Genomic DNA, 19,458 nt, shown 5'->3' with positions numbered 1-19,458 from the left:
CCCCAAACCTAAAATACAATAAAATAAATAAATGGGAAAAAAACAAAACAAAACAAAACAAAACAAAAAAAAAAACTGTCTCTTAGATCAAGGATACTTCCACTTATGATATAATGTTGAACTAAGAAAAAAGTTACAAGTAATTTAGAGACTGGAGTACAGCATATTTATTTCCTTTTATTTATTCTCAACAATGTCTAGTTATGCAAAGCAAATACTCATATCAAAAGCCTTACTCATTTTTTTAATAAAAGCTGAATTCTGATCTTAAGCTCTGCAAACTGTTACCTTCCCTGTATAAAAAGTAGGACCATGTTAAAATGTGTGACTTGATTGAAAAATATCAGATTATAAAATTAATACTTGCTATCAATTTAAAACCATTCTCCCCTCACTGACTCTTACACCCTCGTTTTTGCAATTAGCACTTTTCACTTAAGTCAAAATCACATGACACTTCGTCCTTACCTTTTCCAACATCAAAATCATCTCCTGGTGCTGTCCATGTAAGAACAATCTCATCCTCATGAGGTGTGGCATCAAGGTCTGTGATTTGACTTGGTAGGTATAGGTCAGGCAAGGGAAGGCTTGGGACTTGTGATACCACAAATGCACCTCCGGACGCTGTTTGGCTGAAATTCTCCAAGGTGAACTGAGTATCCTCATTATTTTCAGGTCTTGGTGGATTTGCTTCAATTTCCCCTGCATTACACATTTCCTGGTTTATGATGGGCAAAACTGCTGGTATTTTTTAGAATTCAATCACCTTCTGCACCCCACTTGTCTTTTCCTTTTTTAAAAATATATACAGTCACATTTTTACTAAGTTTTGTGACAATCATAAGCATCCAATTGGTGACAGAATTTTTGCTAGGATATTGTAGGACAGAATGAGATAATAAATTGCTTTAGAATTAAGGCTACACTGGATGAGAGTAATATTATATAATTCAATATGTGCCTTTTTAAAAAAAGGAATTGCTTTACCTCTTGAATTATCCGCTCTCTGGGAATATACCTGGAAAAATCATTACCAGTTCTCCTCCACCCACTTGTGCTAGGACCCTCCCTCCATGCTGCAAGTGCTAAGGAAAAATTCTTCTGATTGTATTCCAATTGCTAGCAGAAAGCCCCTAAAAGTGGTAAGTTACTAAATAACAAAAAACTAGCAAAGAATGAATTCTTAATTCTTACATCACTTTACTGTACATATTTTTTTCTTTTTGACTTATTAAAATTCCAAATAAATGTTTACTCTTATAGTATACATTATCTGAAGGATAAATTCTGCACTGGTTTGTGCTTATGCTCATAAATTGGCCTCTTTCCTTCATCTTGAGCTGAAAATTGGGCATATTATTGTTGATATACATAAGATGTTCCAAACTAACATAGTTTGGAACATCTTATGTATGTTTTTGAATGAGATCATGTCTTTTGCAGGAACATGGATGGAGCTGGAGGCCATTATCCTCAGCAAACTAACGCAGGAACAAAAAACCAAAATACTGCATATTCTCATTTATAAGTGGAAGCTAGATGATGAGTATTCACAGACACAAAGCAGGTAACAACAGACACTGGGGCCTACTTGAGGGTAGAGGTGGGGAAGAAGGAGAGGAGCAGAAAAAATAACTACTGGGTACTAGGTTTAGTACCTGGGCGATGAAATAATCTGTACAACAAACCCCCATGACACGAATTTACCTATACAACCAACCTGCACATGTACCCCCAAACCTAAATTGAAAGATTAAAAAATAATAACTGAACTTTTTGAGTGCTTGAGTGCTTACTAGGTGCCAGACATTGAACCAAGGCTTAGATTAATTTAGAGACAAATCGTAGTCTGACTGAGAGCTTTATTCCATCAGGAATAAAGTTTATTCCACCAGGGAAACAGACTGTTTGAAGCCTTCATTATATCAAATCACAATATTACCCAAACTATCACTGGATTATAAATATCATGAATACTCACCGTTTACTACCCAGCCTGGTATGTATGCAGCTCTATTCAGTGGATGCCGTAAGCTTAGCCTGGCAGTGTTTGTTCCTCCGTGAGCCCGTACTTTTAAGCTGTATCTGCCATTTTCTGTATATGCTGTAAAATATCTGGAGTAGACCCCATCATTCTTGAAAGAATCAGCATCTTGTTATAGAAATGAAGGACTAAAGTATTGTAAAGAGAAATGTATGCATTTTCTAAGACAAACAATTGGCCTCTATAAGCATATTCTCTAGATTAGGCTCAATATTTTGAGATTGATCCTTTGGAAAATATTTTCATTATATTCTGCCAAAACAATATATTGTTGAATTAATATCTTTGAGCTATTTTGATATCTATTCTATCTATATAACACACATACAAACATTGATATTTATGTATGCATAATAAATGCCTAAATACATCACCTTTCTGTCCTTATTCATTCATATACAGAATATTTCACATAGTACTCTTATAATTTCTCCACCACTTGTTTTCAGCTTGCTTTATCTAAACACATTAATTATGTCGTCTCTCTGTTTAAATCAAAAGGGCCTCTACTAAGGAAAAATCCTATCTTTGCGTAAGATTTAATTCTCTTAACAGTCAACTAAAATTACTAAATTTTGATATTTTTAGAGATATAAATTTCCCAGACTTCCTAGGGAAAGGTCCCAGCATTCTGTGTTCTTACAAGCCCTCAAGATGACTCCTTTGCACACTGAAGTTTGTCTGCAGACTAAAGACATTTGAACACTAAAGAACGTCTGCTGTATGGCATTGTTAATCACCAATACCATCTCAGGTTAAGGCATTCCAAATTAGCAAATTTCCCCAATTAGCTAAATGGTCATCTAGCAAAATGTTGAAAAGGGAAGTATGGTGAATTTAAGTTTTAATGTAGTATAGATTTGCAGAAAGGGGAAAAAGAGGCAAAGGGTAGTTATGGAAATATTGGTTAATCTGAAGAAGACATTGAGGTACACAGAACAACAAATTTACCTTCTCAGTTTTTCTCAGGGGCAACTCTATTTTAAGATGTGATTATAATGTGATTGAATAAGTTACATTGCGAAATATACTGATAGAAAACTCGGGTGCCTATCAATACAGTTATTTCCTTGCTCATAAACCTCTTAACAGAAGATTCTGTTCCTAGAACAATACAGAATCTAGGGAGAGGGGTTTTAGGCATCACCCATATGTACAGACCGGGGAGACAGAGTATGGTCAACACTGTATCTTGATTCCTACCAGCCAGACCTGGTATCTGATGCCTCAGTGATGAGTCCTCGTCTCCTGTGGCAGTGCCAGCTGCCCTGGGCCCCAGTCCTAATGACTATATTTATACTTTGCTCCAGTTGTTTAGAATTACTCCTGCTTTCTTTCCCTGCCAGGGACTCAAGTTCTATCACTTCATCACATCTAGTTTGCTTGTGTTTCACCCTCTCTAGCCAGTATTTCTTGATGCTATCCTAAGCCTCCTGAATAAGACCTTCCTAAGTGGTGACAGATGTTGGCTGCCTGGATGACAAACAATAATGATGACAAAAAATAACATGTATGGCTAAGCATGGTGGCTCATTCTTGTAATCCTAGCAATTTGGGAGGCTGAGGTGGGAGGCTGGCTTAAGCCCAGGAGTTTGAGAACAGCTGGGGCAATATAGTGAGATCTTTTCTCTTTTGTAGACCTTTTTTTTTTGTAGACCTTTTCTCTACAAAAAATTTAAAAAATTAGCTGAGCATGGTGGTGCACACCTGTAACCCAGCTACTTGGGATGCTGAGGTAGGAGGACTGCTTGAGCCTGGGAGGCAGAGGGTGCAGTGAGCTGAGATGGCGCTACCGAACTCCATCCAGCCTGTGTGACAGAGTGAGACCTTGTCTTAAAACACAAACAAAAAAATCACTCAAAACCCAAAAACTTTTAAATTTGTATTTACTGATTTTTTGGGTATTTTTGTTTTTGCTGAGATGGAGTCTCTCTCTGTCGCCCAGGCTGGAATGTGGTGGTATAATCTTGGCTCACTGCAATCTCCACCTCTCAGATTCAAGCAATCCTCCGGCCTCAGCCTCCCAAGCAGCTGGGATTACAAGTGTATGCCACCACACCTGGCTAATTTTTTGTATTTCTAGTAGAAATCGGTTTTAACCATGTTTTCCAGGCTAGTCTTGAACTCCTGACCTCAAGTGATCTGCCCACCTAGGCCTCTCAAACTACTAGGATTATATACCTGAACCACTGTGCCCAGCCCAAAGACACTGATTGAGTGCTTACCACATGCAAGACATTTGCTAAGTACTCTGTAGGTTTTACCTAGATCAAATTTCCTGCTGGTCCTGCGATTCCTCCTTAATCTGCATCAATTCTGTTGCCTGTCTTACTGCCCCACAATGCCACAGGGACTCATGACATGTTGAGTTAGGAAAATATTGGCTTACTCATAAAAACCTGTGAATTACCTGCACAATTATCCAAAATATATTTAGGTATCATCACAATAACTGGCAATGAACAGATAGAAAAATGGAAAGCAAGAGCGATAAATCCAAAATACTACTACTTTTTTTTTTTTGAGACGGAGTTTCGCTCTTGTTACCCAGGCTGGAGTGCAATGGCGCGATCTCGGCTCACCGCAACCTCCGCCTCCTGGGTTCAGGCAATTCTCCTGCCTCAGCCTCCTGAGTAGCTGGGATTACAGGCACGCACCACCATGCCCAGCTAATTTTTTTGTATTTTTAGTAGAGATGGGGTTTCACCATGTTGACCAGGATGGTCTCGATCTCTTGACCTCGTGATCCACCCGCCTCGGCCTCCCAAAGTGCTGGGATTACAGGCTTGAGCCACCGCGCCCGGCCAATACTACTACTTTTAAGGTGCTACTTGGAATAGAAATAAATTTTACAATGGCCATGAAAGCACTTTAAAATGATGTGATTTTGTATAAGCATTAAAAAGCAAGCATATATTTAGTATCATTAGAAGCCAGTTCAACATAATTTATATCATGTCATAAATTATATATTCTCTACTATGTTTAAGAAGGTATTAGAAATACGTAATCCATTTTCATCATATGTCTGTGTGTCTAAAATAACAGCTACCATAGTTAATGTTTATATAAAAACTTCATTGTTATGTAGATCTTTTCAGCCTGAGCTTCTGTTAATCACGTACACCCACCTGACAGCTTATGCTCTGGTCTCACGGATTTTCACCTTTCCTGCCACATGCCTTGCATTGTCACCCCAACATGATGTTTTTTGCCATTGACCTGATCATCTTTTCTTACCATTTTTTCTACCCAGAGAAATTCAACACCTTGTTCAAAGCCCGGCTCAGAATTTAGCTAGTTTCTCATGCTTCCTTTCCCTGGATGTATACAACTCTAGTAATTTAATGGCTTCCTCTGCTCACATAGAACTTTATTCTTCTATATTCCTCTGTTATGAAGGAATGTTACCTGAGTATGTTATTTCATTAAGAGTTTCTGTGTTTACTCCAAGTGCTATGAGAACAGATTGGGTCTGGTCCCCTGCTTCAGTGCCTCCAGCGCAGAAACTCAAGAGAAGTTGTTGAACTCTTAGCCTTTACATTTACACATTGATATTGAGGGCTTGGAATAAATGAACCATGTTTTACCTGTTATATTGCTCATCTCTATTACTCTTCATCAGCATCTTTTTCCAAAGCGATAAAATGAACAATGGCCCCACTTTGTTTTACTTCATCAATACAAGAACTTGCAATGTTATCCTCCCTATCAGTCAGCAGCACAATTTCAGATCCATTGAGTTGGGAGTATAGCTCTCCAATCACCTGTAAAGGTAATTCAGAGCACAGTTACCAACAGGCATTCCGAGATCAAATAGACCAATGGGAAATAAGAAAAAAATCACAGAGAAAATAAACACAAGTTATGCAGAATAGGAGATGGCCTCTATTTCAAAATAAGAATTTTCAAGCAACTTTTTTTTGGGGAAGTTAAACATTATTATTATTATTTTTTAACTATCTGCAGCAGGAAATATTCATTTAAATGAATTAGGTGGGACCAGGCTTTGGAAAATCCTGTCTAGACTAAATGATGATAACATCTCAACCTGGGAAACTCAGGTCAACCAGACATCGAAGGTATAATCACGGTATATGACATTAAATAGTGTTCTGTTTTCTTTGATTGGACTGCCCTCTGACAGATAAGCCTTCAGTTTATAAAGTCTGTTGCACTTATAGCTAGATGGCTTAAGAATCCACTTCAACATTTTCAAAGTCAGTGATTACAAATTAGTAAACCCTCACTATACTTATAAAGAAAAAATATGGAAAGTTCTAAGCATGTGGTTAGGGACCTTGTTATGCAACTTTGATTTACTTCTAATAATAATTGGCACAGAACTAAGCATATTGGTGATGCTCAAATAATGCACAAAAATTATATTTGTAGCTTGAATCCTTTTCCTAAATGCCAAACAGTTTGAAACTCAAAGTTTTGAATCTAGGTGCCTATAAAAGAGGATAAAGAGAACTTAGCGCAGGATGACAACTATATTTCATTTTCTTTGACACTTTTAATTGGTAGTGGCATCTTGGAGCACCATTTTGAGACACTGAGTCCAGGCCAAGAGGCAACAAATGACAGATTATCAGTGGCTTTCTTTGGCATGGAGTGGAGGTGTTTGTGGAAATGTGCAGAAGAGGGTTTGGAATGTAGAAATCCCTAAGAAAGCTGGATCAGGGGATAAATTGACTACCCTTATGACATTTTTGCATGTTTTGAGGCAAAGAATGACTAATACATACATTGCAATATATGGGAAATATTCTCTGACATGCATTGAAACCAAACAAAAAGATAGGAAAATACTTTTATACATTTAAGGCATTTGTAGCATCACCATTACACTTCTCCCATGCATTTAAGTACAAAAGGAACATCCAAAGATGAAGCAGAGTTCTCTCTTTCATCTTTCCTTTTCTTGCATGCATTTATTTAGCAAGCATTTACAATGTGTCAGTCACTGTGCTGGGGATTCAGTAGGAACTACATTCCTATATTAATAAATAACTGGGTTCAATTTAACAGTGTTTACGGAGCTTTGTGACAGAGACTGAGGAGATCTACAGATGAACAACAAAGACAAAACTAATATGTATTTACCACAGAATGTTCTATAGTTCAAGAGAAATAACAATGTAGTGTTAACAGTTTATTGAATACTTGCTATGTGTTAACTGTGTTTTATACATTGTATAATTTAATCCAAATCCAAGCTCCCAAAGTGTCTTCCTATTACCACTCTTACTGCCTACAATTTGTTTTATTCAGGGCAATTGGAATCATCTTCCTGGGACATAAATAGATTATCAAACTCTGACACTTTAAAGCATTCGGGAGCTTTCTGTTGTTCTTGAAACAAACTACAAGCCTCTTATTTTTGAAATTTTGAAAGATCTAGTCATTGTCTACTTCTTCGACCACATTTCATACCCCCTCATTTGCCAAACTCCAGTGCCACTAGCTTCTATCATTTCTTAAAATAATCTAGTTTTTTCTCACCTTTTTCCTATGGCACTTTTGCACTTTCCTTTCTAACTGAACCAACCACTGGCTTCTTCTCATCCTTCAAATCAGAGCTTAAATATTACTTTTTAGTGAAGGCCTCATTGGCCTCTCTGACCAAAGTAATTCTCCTTTCCCTGTTATTCTGTCACATCTCCTTGTTCGGTTTATTCACAACACTACATAATCTACAGTTCTTGTTTTTATCTATCTATTTATTATCTGTTCCCTACTTATATAAATATTCCACAAGAGTGAAAAAGCTTTGCTTGGTCAATAAATTAAAACATGTTTGTATTTTGAATAAATTAAAACACGAGCAACCCTATGTGCTAGCTTTAATTATCCTATTCTACTGATGAGGTAATTGAAGACTAGAGAGGATAAGAATCATGTTTAGGGTCAAAAAGTTAGTAAGTGGCAATTGTGATTTGAATGCAGGACTTTATGTTACAAACTTAAACTAAAATGTTATGCAATTCATGGAAGAGAGATTCAATTGGGTCAGGAGTATAAGGGAAGCTACATGAAAGAGAAAGGATTTTGAAGGATTGGTAGAATTTTAACATGCAGAGACAGGCGTTGGGGTAGGGGAAGGAAGCATTTTAAATAGAAGAATAAAACAGAGTGGGGAGAATTGAGAAATAAGGCAGTAAAGATACCTGAGGGCAATTTTACTGCATTGGGGAGACTTTTTAGTAATGTCAAACTGAGAAATTGAGACAATTTTGTAGACTGTGAAGCGACAGTGAATATTTATTTTTTTTTAATTGCATTTTAGGTTTTGGGGTACATGTGAAGAACATGCAGGGTTGTTGCATAAGTACACACATGGCAGTGTGATTTGCTGCCTTTCTCCCCATCACCTATATCTGGCATTTCTCCCCATGTTCTCTCTCCCCATCTCCCCACACCCTGCTGTCCTTCCCCTATTCCCCCCCCAACAGACCCCAGTGTGTGATGCTCCCCTCCCTTTGTCCATGTGTTCTCATTGTTCAACACCCACTTATGAGTGAGAACATGCGGTGTTTGATTTTCTGTTCTTGTGTCATTTTGCTGAGAATGATGGTTTCCAATTTCATCCATGTCCCTACAAAGGACATGAACTCATTGTTTTTTATGGCTGCATAGTATTACATGGTGTATATGTGCCACATTTTTCCCTGTCCAGTCTATCATCGATAGGCATTTGGGTTGGTTCCAGGTCTTTGGTATTGTAAACAGTGCCACAATGAACATTTGTGTGCATGTGTCCTTATAGTAGAACGATTTATAATCCTTTGGATATATACCCAGTAATGGGATTGCTGGCTCAAATGGAATTTCTATTTCTAGGTCCTTGCCACACTGTCTTCCACAATGGTTGAACTAATTTACACTCCCACCAACAGTGTAAAAGTGTTCCTATTTTTCCACATCCTCTCCAGCGTCTGTTGTCTCCCGATTTTTTAATGATCGCCATTCTAACTGGTGTGAGATAGTATCTCAATGTAGTTTTGATCTGCATTTCTCTAATAACCAGTGATGATGAGCATTTTTTCATATGTTTGTTGTCCTCTTGTATGTCTTCTTTTGTAAAGTGTCTGTTCATATCCTTCGCCCACTTTTGAATGGGCTTGTTTTTTTCTTGTAAATCTGTTTTAGATCTTTGTAGATTCTGGATATTAGACCTTTGTCAGATGGGTAGATTGCAAAAATTTTTTCCCATTCTGTTGGTTGCCGATTCACTCTAATGACTGTTTCTTTCGCTGTGTAGAAACTGTGGAGTTTAATTAGGTCCCATTTGTCTATTTTGGCTTTTACTGCCAATGCTTTTGGTGTTTTGGTCATGAGGTCCTTGCCTATGCCTATGTCCTGAATAGTTTTGCCTAGGTTTTTTTCTAGGGTTTTTATGGTGTTAGGTCTTATGTTTAAGTCTTTAATCCATCTGGAGTTGATTTTAGTGTAAGGTGTCAGGAAGGGGTCCAGTTTCTGCTTTCTGCACATGGCTAGCCAGTTTTCCCATCACCATTTATTAAACATGGAGCCCTTTCCCCATTGCTTGTTTTTGCCAGGTTTGTCAAAGATCAGATGGTTGTAGATGTGTAGTGCTTCTTCTGGGGCTTCTGTTGTGTTCCATTGGTTTGTGTCCCTGTTTTGGTACCAGTACCATGCTGTTTTGATTCCTGTAGCCTTGTAGTATAGTTTGAAGTCCAGTAGTGTGATGCCTCCGGATTTGTTCTTTTTTGCTTAGAATTGACTTGGCTATGTGGGCTCTCTTTTGGTTCCATATGAAGTTTAAGGTGATTTTTTCCAGTTCTGTGATGAAGGTCATTGGTAGCTTGATGGGGATAGCATTGAATCTGTAAATTACTTTGGGCAGTATGGCCATTTTCACGATATTGATTCTTCCTAACCATGAATGTGGAATGTTTCTCCATCTGTTTGTGTCCTCTCTTACTTCGTTGAGCAGTGGTTTGTAGTTCTCCTTGAAGAGGTCCTTTATGTTCCTTGTTAGTTGTATTCCTAGGTATTTTATTCTCTTTATAGCAATCGTTAATGGCAGTTTGATCGGTGTGATTTCCCATGCAGTGACCCACTGCGCCAGCTGACACAGCTGCGCTGAGATTCGTGGTGCTTTTTTGCCTGGGAATCTCCTGGCCTGAGTCCCTGTTTTAGTCTCCTTTTCTATGAGTTGAATGGCCACTCTGTCTCCTAGGAGCTCCAATCACCAGCTAAAACAGTGCCCGAACCCGTCTATTTTGTGCGGAGAACCGCCGCGCCTAAACAGCCGCGCTGGCCAAAATAGGTGCGCCGGCCAAGACAGCCGCGCTGGCAACCTGTGGGGCTCCTCCACCTGGGAATCTCCTGGTCTGTGGGCAATAAAAATCCATCTGGAAATGTGGCATCCACTCACCCTCCGCACTTTCGCTGGGAGCTGCAATCCTGAGCTACTCCTAATTGGCCATCTTGAATCTGTCCCTTTAGACAGTGAAGATTTCTTAATAGTAAAATGACATAATTATTTGTGGGCTCAAGATGACTATTTGGCTAAAAATAATGTTCATGATAATTATACATATATTTATTATAAATAATTATATACTTATGATAAATTATTATACATTACATATATTTGAACTATATATTTACTATATAATATAGTAAATATTGTTCTAAGTATGTAAATGTATCATTTCACATAATCCTTATAATTATTCTATGAGGTAGGCATTCCTATTTCTTATACTGTATAGAAAAGGCACTGAGAGTCCAAAGAGACTGAAATGTTAGCCTAAGATTACACAGTTAGTAAGTAGCACATCCAGTACTCTGATGTCAAAGTTTATGTTCTAACTCATATGTCTTACCCTAAATATGACTCACAGTCCTGCTACATCTGCTTTAGGAGGTACAATAGTTTGCCCTAGCGGAATGTTACAGAAGCTCAAATGAGAACTAGCTTAAAGTGGAATCATACTATGTCATCTGTGTCACTGCCCCAAAATTGATGGCTTTTGCATCTAAGCACACTTATTTAACTAACATTTTTCAAGCACTGACTACTGCATGGTAACAAGACAGCAAAGTCCCTGACTTCCTTGGCTTATAAGTGAGTGGCAAATTTATAGTTGCTTATTCACCCATGGGTTGTTCATTGATTGACTGATCCATTAAAACATCAAGAGAATTTTTTTCTATATACTTAGTCCTGTGCTTCTTAGGATTACTTATGTTAAAATTAGGCAGCAAGCATGTGCAGCAGCACTTAACATGACAATCTCCTGAAAAGAAACAAAAAACAAAATATATTTGCAGTAAGATTTTCACCAGAAATGCAGATTTAATTCCAGAGCAGATGGAATTTCCTCCCTGAGCATATGTAGGTAACTTTTCCAGAGTGTATTTCTTTCATGGCTGCTTATTATTTGGATTAGCTTATTTATAATAGTGGTAGTACTATCAAAGTGAACCATCCCCACCCAGGATCCATTTTCAACAGTCTGCAGCAGGAATTGTATTGCTGCTTGATTCATTCGATTCAGGCGGTTATAGCTCTAGATCAAAAAGACAAGAAAAACAAACAAGTGATTTTTGACTGGAAAATAATAGAAGATCACATAAAATGAATGAACAGAATTCATTGATAAGATTTTCTGTGCCGGGCGCGGTGGCTCAAGCCTGTAATCCCAGCACTTTGGGAGGCCGAGGCGGGTGGATCACAAGGTCAAGAGATCGAGACCATCCTGGTCAACATGGTGAAACCCCGTCTCTACTAAAAATACAAAAAATCAGCTGGGCATGGTAGCGCATGCCTGTAGTCCCAGCTACTCAGGAGGCTGAGGCAGGAGAATTGCCTGAACCCAGGAGGCGGAGGTTGCGGTGAGCCGAGATCGCGCTATTGCACTCCAGCCTGGGTAACAAGAGTGAAACTCCGTCTCAAAAAAAAAAAAAAAAAAAAAAAAAAAAAAAAAAAAAAAAAAAAAAAAAAAAAAAAAAAAAAAAAAAAAAAAAAAAAAAAAAAAAAAGATTTTCTGTGAATAGTAGTCAATGTTGTTAACGAATTGACAAAATTAAAAAAAGGTGGTGTGTATTATTGGACACATTTGCATAGTAAGGAGCACAGGCTTTTATTTATAGCTGATGTACCCAAGTTAGAAGTGGAAGCTAGGGTGGGGATTGAGTTGAAATTGGGATGAGGATACACATTTTAGAGACTCTCTAATTACTCCTGGGAGCTTCTGTGCCTTTTGTCTTCAGATAAAACCATACTCCCAAGCCTATAAATCAAACCAGACGATTGTAAACTCCAACCAGAGACTGGAATCACTCCATCCACTGGAAAGTACACTGCTCAAAAGGTAAAACTTAACCCAAGCTTCGCTTTAAATTGAGAGAGGCCAAGCCCCTATCTTCCCACTTTCTCTTTCTGTTCCTAACCTCTCGCTGCCTGCTTTCCACCAATGGGTTTATTGGAATTGGCTCTTTGATAACCCTCAGGACCCAGCCCTCTTTCAAAGGTGATTGTCTAGGGTGTAAGCTTCTTCACATGTTTGTCTTCTCTAGTCCTTATCACCATATTGATCTGTTACTCCTCACCAACTTATGCCTACATTTCCTTCTGAACTCCCTGAACCAAACGACAATGAAAATCTTCTATATCTTCATTTTACATGCTCCCTCCACTACCTGCATTATAGTGGCTCGATTCCTTCAGCTTTCTCATTCTCTGCCCTTTTTAATACTTCCCCCCATTTGCTGAAGACCTTATTGCTGTTCTTCAGCATGCATTGTTATGCCTTAAATGTGCCATTTTTCTGGTTTCTTATCACATTGCATTTACTTGTTTGCCATCTATTCATTTCAACAATTATTTATTGATCACCCATATGTGATTAACTTTATTCTAGGCAACGGGGATAAAAAAAATGAATAAAACATGGTTCCAAGTCTTAGAAGATCTCCTAGGCTAGTGGAAGAGAAATGTGTAACATAAATATAATATACAGTAATAGAGGTATGTGCAGGGCATTGTTGGGAATCAATAGAAGGGCTTTAGCCAGTCTAGAAGCCCCGTCCATTTTCTGGAGGAAATCAAGGAGGAAGTGACCTTTGGATTAGGTATTTTTGATTATATTGGCATCTTTCTTTTACTATGATATTTTGCTGCAATATCTTGAAGTCATGATCGCAGGCAATGATGGTACTTTATGCCACCTTGCAATTTAGAACAATCTAGGTGCAGATAGAGTTTAGTGTGTTCTCAGATCTTCAAATATCCCACATCCCCATATCCAGAAAAAATGAACCTACCGCCATGCTTACAGACTTATGAAGAAGTAAGCACACAATTCTTTGATCGTCAGCAATGAGAAGACAGGTGGAGAAGGTGGTGTCACCATGAGTGTTGTGTTTTTAAAACCCTCAGAATTGCTGATCACCTCCCATGTACTCCTAAAATTGCACTTTATGTTTTGTAGGCTTGGAGCTTCTTGATTATGGTTTTTTTCATTATAGAATTCAACAACCTAAAAGGTTAATAAAATGAAAAAATAATTTAAATACACCATGCATTTGAAATCAAACTACAAATCTGAAAAATTTTTAAATGTGTTGTGCAGATATATTGTTTGTTGAATGAAATATGATGTGCTGAGCATCAATATTACAACAAGGCAGATTTACCATAATAAGAATACTGATAACTGTAATAATAAGATAAACACTAGATAACACTAGTTCAGCACTTACTATGTGTTAGCCAATGGTCAAAGAACTCTATTTCAATATATGTAATCCTTAGGTCACCTGAACATTTACTTTAAAAACATGACAATATGTCATTTGATTATAAATTCTGGAAGCAATTATCAGCATACTTACAGAATCAATACTTTGCATAAACATTATGGATGCTTCTTCTGTTTGCACTTTATCAGGAAAGAATTGACAATCTTTTTCATATAGTTTTTTTGTAGAATCAACTCTGCACGTTCTAATAAGACAGCTGCCTCCTTGACACTTATAAACTCTATTTATACCAGAGATGCCTGTGGAACACCTGAAAATATATGACAGTTAATCTTTGAGGCAACTTAATCATTAACGCTAATAGAAATCCTAAGTGGTTCTATTAATTATGACCTTTATATCAAGATGTTTATTCTTCTGTGTGCACCATGTACTTTCTATCCTGGCAGTAGAGTGTAAGGGCTCCAATCAAAGTAATTATCTATTTTTTTTAAGAATTCTAGAGGGAAAATTTAAGTGAGGCCTCCAGAGAAACACAATGGTCAAGTTCTCCGCTGGTATTAAAGCCGCCGGTCTCTTGCTTAGACATCTCTCCTGCTGGTCTTTTGGTGGCAAATATGCTGTAGGGACCTGAAAAAGAGACCTTGTGAGATCATTTACTCTGAGTACCACTTTAGTTTGAAGTTCTTTGTAGACTTCTTCCCAAAGATACTCCCAAAAGAATGGTACATGGCATAGACACAAGTATTTTGATTGTTTAAGGAACATTTTTATCCAAAGTGAAATGTGATTGGAAGCGAAGATTAGGTGCTGCCAAGAAAGATGGTGGAAGAAAAAGTGATGTAGACAGTTTAGACATATGTTTTATATATGTAACTGGCCACAGGTAGCAACGATTGCAACAAATATGCTGGAATGTGAACATAGTTTGTCTTTTCAATAGGTTTTCAGTTCAAATTCAGGAAATGATGAATAGTTTTTCTTCAGTTATTTAGGGAGTTTCAAATATGTCCATGCTTCTACTGCCCCCAAACTAGGTGGACATGATGAAGCTATCTATGTGGAAAATCGTGATGAATATTCTGCAGCAGTAGTTAGACATCTAAGGGGAATATGATATAAACAAATGGAATAAATGTAATAGTCTCTAAAATATGTGCCTGAAAATTGGTGCAATGGGGCAGAGGAAGGACCTTGATTTAAATCATATACCTTTCAATTCACACATTAACGTCAAGTCTTCAGCCCCAGCAGGACATCTAACATTGATGAGGTAATAGCACTAATTTTAATTTTGAACCAATTCTTCCCAACCATTTTGCTCTTTTGACCACATAATCAAAAGGAGAGTCTATTATTAACTATGATGCTAGATGGTATTATTAAATAACATTTATAATCTCCAAGAAGTTCTGGCTTGGCTCCTTGAAGCTATTTGATTTCTTACTCAGTCCACATTTAGCATTACTTAACCATGTTTTGTAATGTAAACAACTCTGATCTTATCCCAGCATATTGTGAATCCATTTACATAGTGCCCAAGATCAGTGCAAGTGAGTTCTGGAAGGTATGGTAGAGAGGTATAAAATAAGTTGAATTGCCAACCAAATGCTTGCCATTGAAATTATGTATGTTTTTTTTTTTCCTTTTTTCTTTTTGAGATGGAATCTTGCTCTCTGCGAGCCAAGGCGCCTTGCTTTGGAAGCTCAATTATGTTATGTTTTAAATAGCAATCAACTACTTTAAGATACACTTTCTAAAAAAAAAGGAAGCATCATTTTGTGATATATTGTCTGCATTAAGACTGATTTTGGAAGAAATCAAAGTAAGGAAAATAAGAGCAAATAAAAGCCTGAAGTCAGTTTAGAAAATTTAAATAGCCATGCCTTGTTGCTTCAATTTTTTTTGGCTTAGCGCTGTAGAAAGGCTGATCTTCATTGTATTCATCAAATACTCCCCACCGGAGGTGAGCCCACTCATGGACAAACAGTCTGCCTGTGGGAAAGTATTTCAAATACAAGATCATAATTCCAGCGACACATTTTGTAACAAAATATTTTAAGAAGCTTCTCTTTCAATTGTAAAATACATTTAGATTTAGATTTTCAACAACTACCAACATTTATATTTTGGTGTATAAAAAGCCTATTACATTAAATTACATTATATTATGCTATATTACGTAATATATTATCTTCTTATTCCACAACATGTTAAATCAATGAAACAATAAGGGAGCATATGCTATAAGCAGAGCAGACTGGGATTTGTGTTTTGGTTCTTGGGGCTAAAAAGTCTTAGATAGTACAACGGTTTATGGCTCTCCATATTATAACCAATATAATTAGATACACGGTACATCTGTTGTACTAAAATACCATTAGATGCGATTAGAAAAAAAATGTCTAAAACTGCTCTCTATTATGATTAAAAAAAAAAAAAAAAAGACAGGAAACACTGTTATGGGCCAAATACAATTTCGGGGATGTTAAAATGAAGGACTTCATTTATGGTACTTAGCACATGTAAGCATTAATTATGTGAAAGAATTTTAAATAATTTTCTATATATTCAATGCAATACTAGGTATTAAGAAATATAAAGATGTGTAAGATTTAGTCCTTCACTTCAGGAAATTTTGAGAGAGGGAGTTCAAATAAAATGATATTTAAAAAAAAATTTATTGCACTTTAGGTTCTGGGGTATGTGTGCAGATCATGCAGGATTGTTGCATAGGTACATACATGGCAACGTGGTTTGCTGCCTCCATCCTCCCGTCACCTACATCTGGCATTTCTCCCCATGTTATCCCTTAGAAAATAGCTGGTGTTCATGAAATTCATAGTACAACTTCAATAATCAGTTTACAGGAAATTTTAGAAAATTAAAATGAACTCCCTCCCTCCCTAAATAACGTGATTTGAAAAATTCTTTTTAGAAAGTATATGCTTTTATTTTAATGATGGTGAGCAAAGTTTTGCTTCAGTAAGAATTCTAAATTAAAAACACATCTCTTATTCCTTTATCCACTTGAAAGATTTATCAAATTAAGAGTTGTTCAAAAAATGGCTATTTACCACAAAGAATATTTAGTGACAAATTTGAGACTATTATTATGAAGTCTTTGAGGGCAGAAACAGGGACTTATTCAGCTTTGTATCTTTCAATGCCAAGCACCTAGGAGGTGCTTAATTTAAATATAGGTTCAACAGTTTGTTATTTTACTGATATTAGTTAACTTCAAGGTCAGCAAATATAATGTTAGAAAATACTGATAAAGATACCATTATTTAATATGCTTATTGTGGCCCTTCAAAGACTAAACTTTGCATATGGGTAGTAATTTGCCTGGTTAAAATGACATAAAAGTTAGGATTAACCATGGTAGATGTCGAGAGAGGGGAGTAAGAAACAGATTTGATGCCTTAGCACATATACTTATTAAAGATGTGAAAGTCAAAGTAACAGAATTTTAGAGTTCCAAGAAATAGAATAGTTCATTAGAAGAAAGGTGCCACATAATCACTCAGAATTGAAAATAATTCAGGATTTCACAACAAGCTTTTGTGGTCTAAGAAGCCTTTTCAGCTGAGATGGAGTTAAAGCTATTTCTTTAAAAAAATTCTTTATTTTACTTTTAATTTTTTTTACTTTTCCCATTTTGCAGATGAATAAAGTTGTATCTTAAGGAAAGGAAAGAACAGGCAGACAGGACGCTCCAGGAGTTTTTAACTATATGAACAAAAGCCTAAAATAAGTACAAGATATTTTGGAAATTAAAAAATAATTTGAAAAACAGTGTTTATACAAGTGAGATAAAGGACCAGATTGTAAGGGAGTATGTCAGGCTGAACTAAGAAGTTTGGATTGAAAAGATGGATTCTAAGAATAAATGGCTTTTAAAACGCTATTTAAATAACAAATAAGCAAGGGTAAATTACCTGATACTTTTGTATTTTACCATCTTGAGGAACTTAAAAACAAGCAACCAAATGGACTAGTTAAGAATAAATATTCGTACTCATTTATACATTCTACTTTAACATTCTTTTGAAAGTACCAAGGCTTGTAAACACATTTTAAAAGAAGGGAAGTGGAGTGGTGATGGGACTCATCTGTGTGCTTTACTAGTTTGATCTGACCTTTTTTAAAACAAGAAACATGTTTAAATTCTAACTTAGAAACTTTTATGTAAGATGAAAAACAATGGAAAAGAAGACAAATGGCCAACCAAAGAATGGTATATTCTTTAAAGTACAATTTGATTTGAATGAAAATTATTATTTATAAATGTGAATAAATAGATACTGGCATAGCTCTTAAGCTATTCTTAGCATGAAACTTGGTACTTTGGCATTATACAGATGTCAACGCAATTAAATGTAGGAACTCAGTAACAAAATAAATACTGAGATGAGAAAGCAGTGTTTTGCTGAAAATTACCACACAGCATTCCAAATTTCACATGTTCTATTTTAAAAGCATTCTGTTTTTTTCTTACAAATTTTATCTTTAAAAAGTATTGTGGAAAATGTCAAACATATACAAAAGTATGATAGTATAATGAAACCTCCTGAACCCATAACCAGCCTTCCTCAACTATCAACATTCTGTTAATGTTGTTTCAGTGACTTCTTTTTTTTTATCTTCTGAAATATTTAAAAGCAAATCTCAGTGGGGTGTGGTGACTTACAGCTGTAATCCTAGCACTTTGGGAGGCCAAGGCAGGTAGATAACAACCGGAGGTCAGAAGTTAAAGACCAGTCTGACCAACATGGTGAAACCTCATCTTTAATAAAAAATACAAAACTAGCCGGGCATGGTGGTGCATGACTGTAATTCCAGACACTTGGGAGGCGGAGGCAGGAGATTCACTTGAACCGGGGAGGTAGAGGTTGCAGTGAGCTGAGATGGAGCCATTGCACTCCAGCCTGGGCAACAAGAGCAAAACTACGTCTCAGACACACACACATGCGCTCGTGCGCGCACACACACACCCACCCACCCCCCAAATCTCAGATATGGTATAAGTTTATCGATAAACATTTCAGTATGTATCTCTAACAATTACACACACTATAAAGAGACACATTAAAGGAGCTGTTTCTCCTAAAATTTTCCCTCAGTAAGTGGCTCAAGCCAAAACCTTGGAGTCATCCTTGACTCATCTTTCTCTCATACCCTAGGGCCAGTCCGACAGCCAATACTGGATAATTTTGAACCTTCCCTGCTACCACTGTAATCTAAGTCATAATCGCCTTTTACCTGTACTATGTCCATTAGAAAGACTTGCCCTGACCATCCTATCTATATAACATGATAACAACCACCGTCCCTGTCTTTATTCTATGCTTCTGGCCATGTTTTTTAATTTTTTATCATCACCTGATATATTTACAAACTTAACTTCTGCTACAATGTAAGCTCCAGGAGGCAGACACTTTGTTGATTTTATTCATTGCTGTATCACCAGTGTCCACAGTAGTCATAAGTAAACATGCAATAGGCACTTAAATATTTAAGACTGAAAATTATTTGATAGCTAACAGATTAGCATAAATTTTAAAACTTTTTTCTAAAGAATTTGAAACAAATAATTAAAATTCTGTGGGAAGTGCACCTTTTGAGAACTTTGCCAGATTTAATTTTTTAAATCGAGTCTATCCACAATT

At 36.7% G+C, this 19,458-nt stretch overlaps 1 protein-coding gene across 2 annotated transcripts in view; it reads right to left on the bottom strand.

Moving 5' to 3' along the window:
* The window catches only part of LOC108283535 (calcium-activated chloride channel regulator 4-like), a 37,551-nt gene extending 18,886 nt beyond the window's left edge, over positions 1-18,665 (bottom strand). The window contains exons 1-6 of one of the 2 annotated variants that reach the window (XR_005195653.1): positions 14,180-18,665; positions 13,919-14,096; positions 13,349-13,563; positions 5,635-5,811; positions 1,982-2,172; positions 8-702 (exon numbers count right to left, since the gene is read on the bottom strand). Coding sequence is in view for 1 of the 2 variants with exons in the window: in XM_037728299.1 (XP_037584227.1) it covers positions 469-702; positions 1,982-2,152; positions 5,635-5,650 (421 nt within the window). In the remaining variant the exon portion in view is untranslated. Of the gene's footprint in view, positions 1-7; positions 703-1,981; positions 2,173-5,634; positions 8,427-13,348; positions 13,564-13,918; positions 14,097-14,179 lie in introns of those variants that run through there. The other variant, XM_037728299.1, reaches the window with a different exon arrangement.
* Between the last annotated feature and the right edge of the window lie 793 nt (positions 18,666-19,458).

This window comes from Cebus imitator, unplaced genomic scaffold (genome assembly GCF_001604975.1).
Source record: "Cebus imitator isolate Cc_AM_T3 unplaced genomic scaffold, Cebus_imitator-1.0 Scaffold261, whole genome shotgun sequence".
In the NCBI taxonomy this organism is placed as follows: domain Eukaryota; kingdom Metazoa; phylum Chordata; class Mammalia; order Primates; family Cebidae; genus Cebus; species Cebus imitator.
The sequence above is the reverse complement of the archived record's forward strand: the minus strand, read 5'-3'. Positions and strand labels throughout refer to the sequence as shown.